The sequence below is a fragment of the Hypanus sabinus genome, chromosome 18 (genome assembly GCF_030144855.1).
Source record: "Hypanus sabinus isolate sHypSab1 chromosome 18, sHypSab1.hap1, whole genome shotgun sequence".
Taxonomy (NCBI): Eukaryota; Metazoa; Chordata; class Chondrichthyes; order Myliobatiformes; family Dasyatidae; genus Hypanus; species Hypanus sabinus.
This window is the reverse complement of record NC_082723.1, coordinates 13,916,766-13,929,853: the sequence shown is the minus strand read 5'-3', so window position 1 is coordinate 13,929,853 and position 13,088 is coordinate 13,916,766. Positions and strand designations below refer to the sequence as shown.

Genomic DNA, 13,088 nt, shown 5'->3' with positions numbered 1-13,088 from the left:
CTTCAAATCCATTTTGGCTCGCTGTCTTCCCGACTTTGATAAATGAAACTACATTGTACATAAGGGGCAAAAGTTTAGGGGTAACACAAGGGGAACTTCTTTACTCAGAGAGTGGTAGCTGTGTGGAATGAGCTTCCAGTAGAAGTGGTAGAGGCAGGTTCGATTTCATCATTTAAAAAGAAAATTGGATAGGTATATGGACAGGAAAGGAATGGAGGGTTATGGGCTGAGTTCAGGTAGGTGGGACTAGGTGAGAGTAAGCCTTCAGCACGGACTAGAAGGGCTGAGACGGCCTGCTTCCGTGCTGTAATTGTTATATGTTATATATTTGTGTGTGTGTGTGTGTGTGTGTGTGTGTGTGTGTGTATATATATATATACACACACACACACACACACACACACACACACACACAGTATTTCTACTTTATATAGGTTGTATATTTATCATATCATTCCTGCTTTTACTATATGTTAGTGTTATTTTAGATTTTATGTGTTATTTGGTTTCATTTGGTAGGTTATTTTTTGGGTCTGGGAACGCTCAAAAATTTTTCCCATATAAATTAATGGTAATTGCATCTTTGCGTTATGACATTTCGGCTTAGAAATGGTTTCATAGGAATGCTCTACCTTCAGATAGCGGGGGAGAGCTGTATGTGGAACGGAGTTTAAGAGGAAATTTAATAAAAATGTACAAGTTCATGAGCAGTTTTGATAAAGTCACCTGGAAGAGGAGGCAGAGTGAAAGTGGGCAACACTTCACTTGTGAGTCTGTTGGGGTAATCTATTGCATCTGGTGCTCCTGGTGCGGCCTCCTCTACATCGGCGAGACCCAACGCAGGTTGGGGGAATGGCTTCGTCGAGCACCTCCGCTCCGTCCGCAACAACAGACAGGATCTCCCGGTTGCCACCCACTTCAACTCTGTTTCACATTCCCATTCGGTTATGTCCATACATGGCCTCCTCTCCTGCCATGATGAGGCCAAACTCAGGTTGGAGGAGCAACACCTCATATACTGTCCGGGTAGTCTCCAGCCCCTTGGTATGAACATTGAATTCTCCAACTTCCGGTAATTCCCTCCCTCTCCCTTCCCCCATCCCACTTTCACTCTGCCTCCTCTTCCAGCTGCCTATCACCTCTCTCAAGATTCTGCTTCCTTCTACTACCCATAGTACTTTCCCCTTACATTCCTTCTTTACCCTTCCTGCCTATCCCCTCCCTGCTTCCCCTCCCCCACTCCTTGATCTTTCCTCTGATTGGTTTTTCACCTGGCACCTACCAGCCTTCTCCTTCCCACCCTCCTTCAGTCCTGAGAAAGGGTCTCGGCCTGAAACGTTGACTGTTCATTTCCACGGATGCTGCTCGACCTGTTGATTTCCTCCAGCGTGTTGTCTGTGTTGATTTGACCACAGTGTCTGCAGTGTACTTTGTGTTGATTCTATTATAATCTGTTTGTTGATGTCCTTGACTGAGAGATAAACATTGTCCAGGATATCAAGTTTACTTCCCTTACTCAACTTCCAAATAGTGCTGTAGGAAAAGGAACCTTTGCTTCAAGGTTGCTCCTCAGAAGCCCTGCACTTCTCAGTACTACACTAGCTATTTTTTTTGTACTGCCGTCTTTGTAGTGAGATGTGACTTTTGACTCAAAGGAGAGTATGGTCCCAAATGACCATAGTTGATGCTGTCAACTTATTTCATTTGTAGATTAGAGAAATCAAAGCGTGCAGAATAATAAAATTCTAAAATGAAGTAGGTGAAGGGAATTTCCTTTTTATTTGCTAATATGATCTACATTGCAGGGTCCAAAAAGATGATGGAATCAACTATAATTAGGCAGGAACTGGGCATTGTGGAAATTGTAGGACTCTGGCCATATCCTACAAATAGCAGATGAAGTATGCAGAGCTGTTGTATTGTGTGGAGTTTCATTCCAGAAAATATCTCTCCCTCAATGACTTTTATCCAAATCCTGCAGTAACTTCCACAAGCAGCCTTCCCATTTAAACCTCCAGTTGTTTCCCTTTAATTTCTTTTAATTCCAGTTATTGTATGGTATCTTGGGACATTTGGCTTTGTATAATGTTTTGTACAAGTATCTTAATCTCTCTGCTTCTTCTTTATTGATTTTTTTTTCCTTAGTTGGGGATGTTCAAAGCAGAATTACACTTCACGTCCAACATCTAATCTCGTAATTAGCTGGTAAGTGATGCTTAGCAATGCAATTGCTTGAACTAGACTTACGTAGGAAGGATATTGAAAAGCCAGTTAAGTTAATGTATAGAATATTAATTTTTATTGATGCTTTTTTAATAACAAGTTTTGTTTTCTCCATCTCCTTTTGAAGAGAGGTTTGGGGTACTGATTCTGTTTCATTTGTTACTTTTTAAGCAACCAAGAAGGTATGATTATAAAGGAAGGAATGTTATACTTAAAATGATTTAATAAAGTAACATGTTACATTAGATCTATCCATGATATGCATTTCCAGGCATACATTAGAGGTCAATGTCTAATCTGATAAAGTTCAGTCACTATTGGGCATGAGCTCATAACCATTGGATTGTAAAGAGAACTTCCTGTTACCTGAGCAACACAGCACCTTATAAGGAGAAAAGGTAATTTTTCATTTAAGGTATTAATTAATTATCAATAATGCCTTGTTAAACCAAATTATGGCATTTTATTGAAAATGAACAGCTTAAGGTGGCGATGTGGTATCTTCAAGGTAATAGAATATCTCCCTTCTGAATGAATAAGATTGAATTTTATTTTTTTAGAACTAATTTTAATCTATCTGAAAATCAGAAGAAACAAAGAAAAGAGTTATTGGTTTATACCCTGCCTGGTTATTTTTTTACACCCCGTTACCATTAAATAAGTATGCAAAGAAAGAGGAAAAAAGTAATGAAACAGTGTTCATGGATTCATGGACTGTTCAGAAATCTGATGGTGGAGGGGAAGAAGCTGTTCCTTGAACATTGAGTGTGTGTTTTAAGACTCCTGTACCATTGTGATGTTAGCAATGAGAAGAGGACATGTCCTAGGTGGTGGAAGTTCTAAATGATGGATTGAGGCATTATCTTTTGAAGATGTCTTCGGTGATGGGGAGGCTAGTGTCGATGATGGAGCTGGCTGAGTTTACAATCCTCTACAGCCTTTTCCGATCCTGTGTAGTAGCCCCTCCATACCAGATGGTGATACAACCAGTGACAGTGCTATCCACGATATATCTCTGTAAATTTGTTGTAGTTTTTGGTGACATAACAAATCTCCTCAAACTCTTAATGAAATATAGCTGCTGGTGTATGAATATGCTGGGCTCAGGAACTTGAAACTACTCACCATTTCTACTTCTAATCCATCGATAAGAGCTGGTGTTCCCTCAAGCAGAGACTCACAGATTACTGTTATGGTACACTGTCCAAATTTATCATCATGAATTGATTTTTAGAGTGTATGTGAGTGAAATAACTCTAGTGCCAGCACAGAAACAGTCGGAGTAATTGCTATTTTCATTGCCCATTTCTTAGTGCTGACATCACATTTATGTTGGAAAACATATAAAGTTAGTTTGACAGAAGCTTGTGTGTTTTTTGATGGATACTGATGTGAGTGAGGATGTTCAGCTCAAATCTTATTACTGATGAATGGAGAGATCTTGAGGATCACCATATGATAGGAAGGATGTGGTTGTGCTGAGAGTAAAGAAGAGATTCAGTAGGGTGCTGCTCAGAGTGGAAATAGTGCAAAAAAGATTTAGGAGGATAATCTTCTGTCCTATCAGATTCCTTTCCTTTCTCTCCAGCCCTTTACCTTTCCTACCCATTTGGGTTCACCTATCACCTTCTAGCTATCTTCCTTGCCCCCCCCCCACCTTTTTATTCTGGCATCCTCCCCCCTTCTTTTCTAGTTCTGAGGAAGGGTCTCAGCCTGAAATATTAACTGTTTATTCATTTCCATATTCAGCCTTATCTGCTGAGTTCCTCCAGCATTTTGCATGTGTTACTTAGGAAGAAGTTGTCATGACTAGAGGACCTGAGTTTTAAGGCAAGATTATCCAGACTAGGTCTTTATTCCTTGGAATGTAGGAGAATGAGGGGCAACCTTAGAGAGTGTTTACAATTATGAGAGACATAGATAAGGTAGACAGTAGCAGTCATTTTCCCAGGGTAGGGGAGTCTAACACTAGGGACATATGTTTAAGGTGAAATTAGAAGGGTTTAAAAGGGACCGAGGGGTAATATTTACATGCAGAAGGTGGTAAGTAAGTATATGGAATGATCTGTCCGAGGAAGTGGTTGAGGCAGGTACGATATTATCATTTAAAGAGTACTTGGATGAGTAACTTAGAGAGAGATATGGGCCAAACACAGGAAATTGGGACTAGCTGGGTAGGCATCATAGTTGGCATGGAATGTTTGGGCTGAAAGGAATGTAGTGATCTGTGACTCTTAAGGGAACGTAGATTTGACGTGAAATTAAGAACATTTGAAGAGAAGGTTTTTAAACTGATCGATAGATAACTGGAACTTGCTGCCAGAGAGGTGGTGGATTTAGGTGCAAGTACTACATTTAACAGACATGTAGACATAGCAGTTAAAAAGGCAAGGCATAGAAGGATACCTATGTCAAAGAGGAAAATAGGATTAGTTCAGATAGGCAAAAAGCTCTGGATGTGGTGGGATGATGATCCAGTTTTTTTGCTTTTTTAAAATTCTGACTCTATGACCTTAGATTTGTATAGTTTCCACAGAATTAGCAAGATTTCAGTGGCATAGGGAAGTAAAATACAGTTGCAGTATGACTCATCGGTTAAGCTTAACATTTAAAAGGTCAACTTGATTTCAATTCTTGTTCTTTTTTATATCTACAGGGCACCTATACTTTGGGTAAACAGAAGTCTGGCACTATGGGGAATTCAGGTGGGTGAAGAAATAAAAACTGACTTTAATAGCAGGAAAGATTAACTCCATTCTCTATTTGTACAAAAGTACAACTGAGTTCTTTTTTATAAAATTGGTTCAAGCAGATATGTTTGAGTATTTTCGTTCTATGGAAAGTTTATTGGACTGAGTATGTCTTTGAAATTGCAACATAACAAATTCTACATCTATCATCAAGAGCTCATTGACATTCTTTAATATGTACATATGATGAGGAAAATAGATTTGAGAGATGGGATGATGTTCAATTCTGCACTTCGTTTACAGTTTCAGTGGTTATAAACGTACCACTTCACTTCAGTGAATCACATGTTACTATTCTACTGTGCATCAAATTTAGCTGCAGGCCATGCTTTCCAGGGGCAAGACTGTCTCCTGGCTAAGAAAGATTAGAAAATAATGCACTACCTTAATTGGGGATCTGACTGGAGGCCCACTTTGTCAAGCATCCTCGCTCTATTTACTGCAAAAGGTAGAATCTCCCTGTGGCTACCCATTTCATTTCAGCATCCCATTTCCATTCTGAAATGTCTGTCTATGTGGACTCGTCTATTGCATGCTGAGGACAAATTCAGGTTGGCGGAGCAACAGCTCATACTCCGTCTGGTAGCCTCCAACCTGATGGCATGAAAATTGATTTCTTGAACTTCCAGTAATTTCCCCTCCTTTTCCCTCCTCCCCTCCTCCTATTCAGGTTTCTTTCTCACCCCTTCTTCTCACTTGCCCATCACCTTCTTCTGATTCCCCTCTTCCCATTTCTTCTATGGTCCACTGTCCTCAATAACAGACTCCTTCTTCAGCCATTTACCTCTTCCACCTATTCCCTCCCAGCTTCATACTTCACCCCCCATTTTTTTCCTTTGTTGATAAATTCCTGAATATGCTATTACTTAATCACTCAAATATACAGTTATTCCCATTATAGGAAAACACTGAACCAACAATACTTCTACCTAAATTTCTTGCCAGTGTGTCACTGGGATTTCTTCATGTGCAATGTTCAACCCAACAGACAATTCACAGTAACTATCAGGAATTTTATTCCTGGAATAAAATTAAAGTGTGCACGAGTATCTTCCCCAAACATATGTTAGAAATGGATCACTGTTCTACATAATTGGTGCACCATCAATAACTCTCTCTGAGACGTAAAGGCGAGATATCGGCTTTTATTGAATGGAAGAAGGAACACACAGTGGTTGACCACCATACTACATCCTGGAGACTGAGAGGCCGGGCTCAGGCCTTAATCGCCTTTATACCGGGGTCTGTGGGAGGAGCCACAGGAGCAGTCAGCAGAGGGCGTGTCCAGACAGGTATATGTAGTTCACCACATTCACCCCCTCTTTGTTTTAAAAGAGAGTCTCCATGTGGCGAAGTTTCTTACAAGTATATTTACGGGTTAAGTCTATCAGGTGGTCGAATCAGTCATTGCGATCTACGTAGCACCGGCTGTGATTGCACAGGTGCCGGTGGTGATTGCACCGGAGACGGAGGTTGTGCTGGTTCCGGCCTAACTGGATGTGTCAGCCCACTAGGCGTCAGTGATCCCTCACGCGTGTGCGAGGCGCCTGGTATATATGCGTACGAGACGTCCTGTATAGGAGTGTCGTGAGGAGTCTGTGTAGGGCTCGGTGTGCGCGGTGTCACCTCGGGTACAGGGTCCATAGTTACCGTGGAGTGTTCAGGGTAGTGGTCTGCTGCTCCTGTAGGCGCCAGGTCATGGACGGAGACCGTGTCCTCCCGCCCATCAGGTAAGACCACGTAAGCATACTGGGGGTTCGCATGTAGAAGGTGAACCCTCTCGACCAGTGGGGAGTATTTATTGCTCCTCACATGTTTCCGGAGCAGCACTGGCCCTGGGGACGTCAGCCAAGCTGGTAGAGTGGTCCCAGTGACAGACTTCCTGGGAAAAGAGACTAGGCGCTCGTGAGGGGTGGCATTGGTGGACGTACATAACAGGGAGCGGATAGAGTGGAGTGCCTCGGGGAGGACCTCCTGCCATTGAGAGACCGGCAACCCTTTTGACTTAAGGGCTATAAGTGTGGCCTTCCACACTGTGGCATTCTCCCTGTCCACCTGTCCATTTCCCCGGGGATTACAGCTCGTGGTCTGACTAGTAGCAATGCCCCTAGCCAGCAGGTACTGGCGCAGCTCCTCACTCATAAAGGAGGACCCTCTATCGCTGTGGATATAGCAGGGATATCCGAACAGAGTGAAGAGCTGGTGCAGGGCTTTTATGACGGATGTGGTAGTGGTGTCGGGGCAGGGGATGGCAAAGGGGAACCGCGAGTACTGGTCGATAATGTTGTGAAAGTAGACATTGCAGTCGGTGGAGGGAAGGGGGCCCTTAAAGTTAACACTCAGTTGCTCAAAGGGGCGGGTGGCCTTGATAAGTTGTGCCATTTCAGGACGGTAGAAGTGCAGTTTGCACTTAGCGCAGACTTGGCAGTCCCTGGTCATCGTCCTGATGTCCTCCAGGGAGTACGGCAGGTTCCGGGCTTTCACGAAATGGTAAAATTGGGTGACCCCCGGATGGCAAAGATGTGCATGGAGGGTGTATCGCTGGTCGAGCTGTGTGCTAGCATACACTTCCCGGGATAGGGCATCAGGGGGGTCATTGAGCCTTCCAGGCCGGTACAGGATATCATAGTTGTAGGTGGAGAGTTCTATTCTCCACCACAAAATTTCATCATTTTTGATTTTGCCCCGCTGTTGGTTGCTGAACATGAACGCAACCGAGCGCTGGTCAGCAAGGTGAACCTTTTAACGGCGAGATAGTGCCTCCAGTGCCTAATAGCTTCCACTATGGCCTGGGCTTCTTTCTCCACCGCGGAGTGCCGAATTTCAGAGCCTTGAAGGGTACGAGAAAAGAATGCTACTGGCCTGCCATCCTGATTGAGGGTAGCAGCCATTGCGAAATCGGAGGCATCACACTCTACTTGGAAGGGAATGGTCTCGTCCACCGCATGCATCGTTGCTTTGGCAATGTCCCCTTTAATGCAGCTGAAGGCCGCGCAGGCCTCAGCAGAGAGGGGAAAAGTGGTAGACTTGACCAGGGGGTGGGCCTTGTCTGCGTAATGGGGGACCCATTGGGCGTAATAGGAAAAGAAGCTCAGGCACTATCTGAGGGCTTTGAGAGTGGTGGGAGGAGGGAGTTCTAACAGGGGGCGCATACGGTCGGGATCAGGGCCAGTGACCCCGTTTTCTACGACATACCCAAGGATAGCGAATTGGGTGGTTCCGAACATACACTTGTCCCTATTATAAGTAAGGTTCAGAACTTCGGCCACTTGGAAAAATCGTTGGAGGTTGGCGTTGTGATCCGGCCAGTCTTGACCACAGATGGTGATGTTATCCAGATAGGGAAATGTGGCCTTCAGTTGGCACTGGTCCACCATCTGGTCCATTACCCTCTGGAAGACCGAGACACCATTTGTGACACCAAATGGGACACGCAGGAAGTGATAGAGCCTGCCGCCCGCCTCGAAGGCAGTGTAGGGGGGTCCTCTGGGTGGATGGGGAGCTGTTGATAAGTGGATTTCAGATCTATTGTCGAGTACACCTTGTACTGAGCTATCTGGTTGACCATATCCACGATGCGGGGTAGGGGGTACACGTCAAGCTGCGTGAACCTATTGATGGTTTGACTATAGTCCACGACCATCCTATTTTTCTGCCTGGTCTGAACAACAAACACCTGGGACCTCCAAGGGCTTGTGCTTGGCTCAATGATCCCCTCCCTGAGCAGCCGCTGCACCTCTGACTGAATGAAGGCCCTGTCCGCTGCGCTGTACCTCCTGCTTTTCATTGCCACAGGTTTACAGTCGGGGGTCAGGTTGGCGAACAGCGGTGGGGGAGGGATCTTGAGGGTGGAGAGGCTGCAAGTGGTGTCGGTAGCACAGCTGTCGGCATGGTGCTGGGTGCGATGTGTGGATCAGTGTGTGTGTGTGGTCAGTAGTGGGGTATATGGCGAAGTCCCACCAAACTGAGGATTCCTAACAGTGAGTGGTGGGAGGGGCCCATCATATGCCATAGTCACACTTTTGAGGTGGCTCTGGACTCCTATGGTGGTCAACCACTGCTTGTTCCTTCTTCCAGTCAATAAAAGCTAATATCTCACCTTTACGTCTCAGAGAGAGTTATTGATGGTGCATCAATTTTATTGACTGGAAGAAGGAACAAGCAGTGGTTGACCACCATACTACATCCTGGAGGCAGAGAGGCCGGGCTCAGGCCTCAATCGCCTTTATACCGGGGTCTGTGGGAGGAGCCACAGGAGCAGTCAGCAGGGGGCGTGTCCAGACAGGTATATGTAGTTCACCACAATAATTATTTTAAAAATATAGACAAAATTGGAATAGTAGTGCCTATGATTCAAGTGAAGTGGGAAACCTGCTGTTATTTGCTCTTAAAATGTGCTTTATCCAGTTTCAAAACATCAAAGTAGCACATACAAAATGCTGGAGGGACTCAGTAAGTTGGGCAGCATCTATGGAAAGGAACAAATAGTTGACTTTTCGGGCCATGACCTTTCATTAGGACTCAAAGCACCAAGCCTTCATTGTTCTAGTTACCAAGCTGGTGCAGACTTAGTGTGAAAGGTGTCAGACTTGAAACATTAGCTGTTTCTCTTTTACAGATGTTGCCCGACTTGTTGTTTCAAATAATTTATTATTTTATTTCCAGCATTTTGCTGTTTTTTGATTTTCACAATGTTACTTGGAAAACCGGGAGAATTATGGAAAGTCTGTCTTTTGCACTAATTAAGGACAGCTCCACTGTAAGTTCACATCAACTTCAGTTTTGGGTCCCATTCATAGAAACCATCTATTTCTTCCTTCCACACTCAATTCAGTTTTTAGAAAATGGGGTTTGAACGGTCTTCTGCGCATTAAGGATTTGTACACTGGTAATATATTTGATAGTTTTGATAACCTGTGCAGTAAATATGGCCTACCACATAATCATTTTTTAAAATATCTGCAGAATTGCCACTTTGTCAAGGAAAATTTCCCTATTTTCCTGATCTACCACCTGCTATGTTGTGGGAAAAACTCACTCTTAGCTTTAATAATAAAGGGCTGATCTCTGTACTATACTCTCAGCGGATGTCTTTGGAAGTTCAAGATTTAAACAAAACTAAGACTAGGTGGGAGGATGACCTTGGTACGGATCTGGCTGAGGAATATTGGGCAAAAGCATTGAATAGGGTTCATTCCTTGTCATCATGTGCTAGACTCTGACTATACAATTTAAAGTTTTACACAAGATACATTTAAGTAAAGCCAGGCTTGCTGATATATATCCCAGGACAGGCGCTGGCTGTGACAGGTGTTCTTTCTCTCTGGCTGGTTTAGTGCATGCATTTTGGTTTTGCCCTCGGCTTGATAGCTATTGGGCACTGGTTTTTAAAATTATCAGTGAGGTTTTGGGGGTGACACTGAGACCTTGTCTGCTTATAGCTATATTTGATGTGGCAGATGATGCTTTGGGTTTAAATGAAAACCAGTCGGATATCATTGCATTTACATCGCTTTTGCCCCATAGGAGAATATTGCTGGTCTGGAAATCTACCACTCCCCCATCTGCTGCTGCTTGGTTAGAGGATGTAATGTTTTTTCTGAAATTAGAAAAGAGTAAATTCACTTTGAAGGGGGTCTGTGAAAAAGTTCTATTCGAAATGGGGACCTTTCTTGTCATATTTTGGGAGTCTTAAGGAACTACCTACTAGTTGAGGGCATCTGATTGCACTTGGGAAGTTGCCTCTCTTTTAACACGCATATGGTTTACCCCACAGGGTGGCTGATGAATTGTAATATGAGTATATTCTGGATCATCTGACATGTTGTGGATGTGTGTGGGCCTTCATCTTGAAGTAGTGTGGGGCTATGGCTGTGAAATGTCTGTACTTGTATTTGTAAATTGTTGTATTGTAAATACATTAGCTGCCATGGTATGTTTGGGGAGGGAGGGTGAGGGGAGGTTTGTTTAGGGGCAAGATGTAAAAGCAAAATGGAGGAAAATGTAATCCATTATGTATTCTGTATTGTGTCATTCCTTTAATAAAAAATATATTTTAAAAAAATAATTAAGGACAGCTTCCAATTGTCCATAAATTCTTTCTTCGAGCATGCCCAAGATTAACATACATAGAACTAACTTACTGTCTGTTATGTCGCTGGTGTTCAGGGCTGGTGTTTCTGACTGTTTATGATTCTTCATGTTGTTTCCGTAATTGTCTTTTGACCAGACAGGGTTGTTAGCCCTGAGCTGAACCCCTGAACCTGGAGTACTGGTGGACCACTCTTAGTCTGGCCTCTACCCTTTGACCTTTTTGGCATGGGTGACCCTACCAAGGGCCAAAGCACAAGGCCCTGTCTCCAGCCAATATAGCTGTCTGGGTCAGTGAGGCATGCAAAAATCCCAACCCTATGATAAGTTTGTGGTCCTCTCAGAGGAACATGCTTACATACAAGTGATGTAGAAATCCAGTTAATATGGATCACATTCAAAATGAGGCAACGGTAGTGATGGTCAGGAGTTAATCAAGTGAGTTTCCCTTTGTTGACAAAGATGTAAAAGTGATAAATTGCTAATGTAAATACTGCTTAGACTTTCCATTCAGTGATATCACCTGTTTTTAACTTGCTGACCACAGGGCAGAATTCCTCTTATCTGGCATTTGATCAGCAAGGACACCTTTGCAGGGCATCTACAGTATGTGAGAGTAGGAAATGCAATGAAGATTTCAATAATAGTTTTGAAATATCCTCGCTAAGATGTGCAGATTCCAAATCAAAACGGTTACATTCATTTTAATTGAGCCACAGAAAGAGACAGTGGGAATGGTTTATTTTATAGTTTTTATTTGGAGCAATAGCACAGTAACGTGGCTTTCCATCCCAATGAGCTTGCACCACCCAGTTATACTTATGTGACCAATTAACCTGAGGCACCTCGGTAGTGCAATGCTAATAAATTTCGAGGCGTCGGACTTTGGAGTTCAATTCCAGCAATGTCTGTTAGAAATTTTGTATGTCCTTCCTGTGAGCGGGTGCTCCAGTTTCCTTCTACAATCTAAAGATGTACCAGTTAGTTGGTTAATTGTAAATTGTCCTGTGATTAGGAAGGGGTTAAATAGGTAGCTGGCTGTTGTGCACTGTATCTCTAAATAAATAAATAAACTTACTAACCTGTAGATCATTGGAGTGTGGTTTGAAGCGGGAGCATCCAGAAGAAACCCCCATGTTGACAGGGAGAAAAGGCAAACTCCATACAGCAGCTCAGTTTGCTCGCACTGTAATAGCATTGTGCTACCATGCCACTACTTCACCACCATTCTTGTTGTTAACCTGGAATTAAAAGCAAGAATGCAGAGGTACAACAGAAAATAAGAGCAAAACTTCTTTAGTTTTTTTTAAAGTCTCCTAACTGTGATTAACTTCAGAAGAAATGAGAATCTACATATATATAAAACATTCAAATTTTAAGATCAGGTGTTGGTTTGGCAGAAATTTTAACTTATCACATAGCAGTAATTATAACTGACACATTCTATATTAGAATGCTGCAGACTGATTTTTCTTATTACATTTAAGGAGAAATAGGGCATTTTCATTTAACTTTATTCAAACAAGAGAGCAAATTAAATCATAATCATGACATTTATCTATCCCACAGGTTACAGTGGCTTTAATTAGTTTCCTGGAGACCATGCTTCTCACATATCTGAGTTACAAGGTAAGAATTTGTGTAACTAATGAACAAAAAAATATTAGGCCATCTTTGAAAGGTAAATAGATTCAAAAATATTAAACCAAATTCTGATGCAAGAAATGATGGCTATATATTCTTAATTTTTTAATATTCTTTGTATTCCATTGGGTTTATTAGAATTTTTGTTCTTATTTGTTGGCAGATTTAGTGTTTCTTAAACCATTCTTCTGGACTCTGGACTTAAAGCCAGACATAATTACCACTCTGCTGACATAACCTTAATAAAAATTGTTAAGAGGTATCTGACAGCCCCTTTTGCTGCAGTTTCCAGAGTTATGTTCCCCCCCTTTGTATTATATTGATTGCTCATAATTTCCTCATAAAGCTGATGAAGATGATGGTCGTTCAGATAGACTGCAC

The 13,088-nt window shown here is 42.7% G+C and overlaps 1 protein-coding gene across 1 annotated transcript in view; it reads left to right on the top strand.

The window, feature by feature from the left end:
- kcnt1b (potassium sodium-activated channel subfamily T member 1b) overlaps positions 1–13,088 on the top strand; it is a 488,428-nt gene that overhangs the window by 277,573 nt on the left and 197,767 nt on the right. The window contains exons 5-7 of the mRNA XM_059993689.1: positions 2,146–2,205; positions 4,880–4,928; positions 12,633–12,692. Of these exons, the coding sequence (XP_059849672.1) occupies positions 2,146–2,205; positions 4,880–4,928; positions 12,633–12,692 (169 nt within the window). The remainder of the gene's footprint in view (positions 1–2,145; positions 2,206–4,879; positions 4,929–12,632; positions 12,693–13,088) is intronic.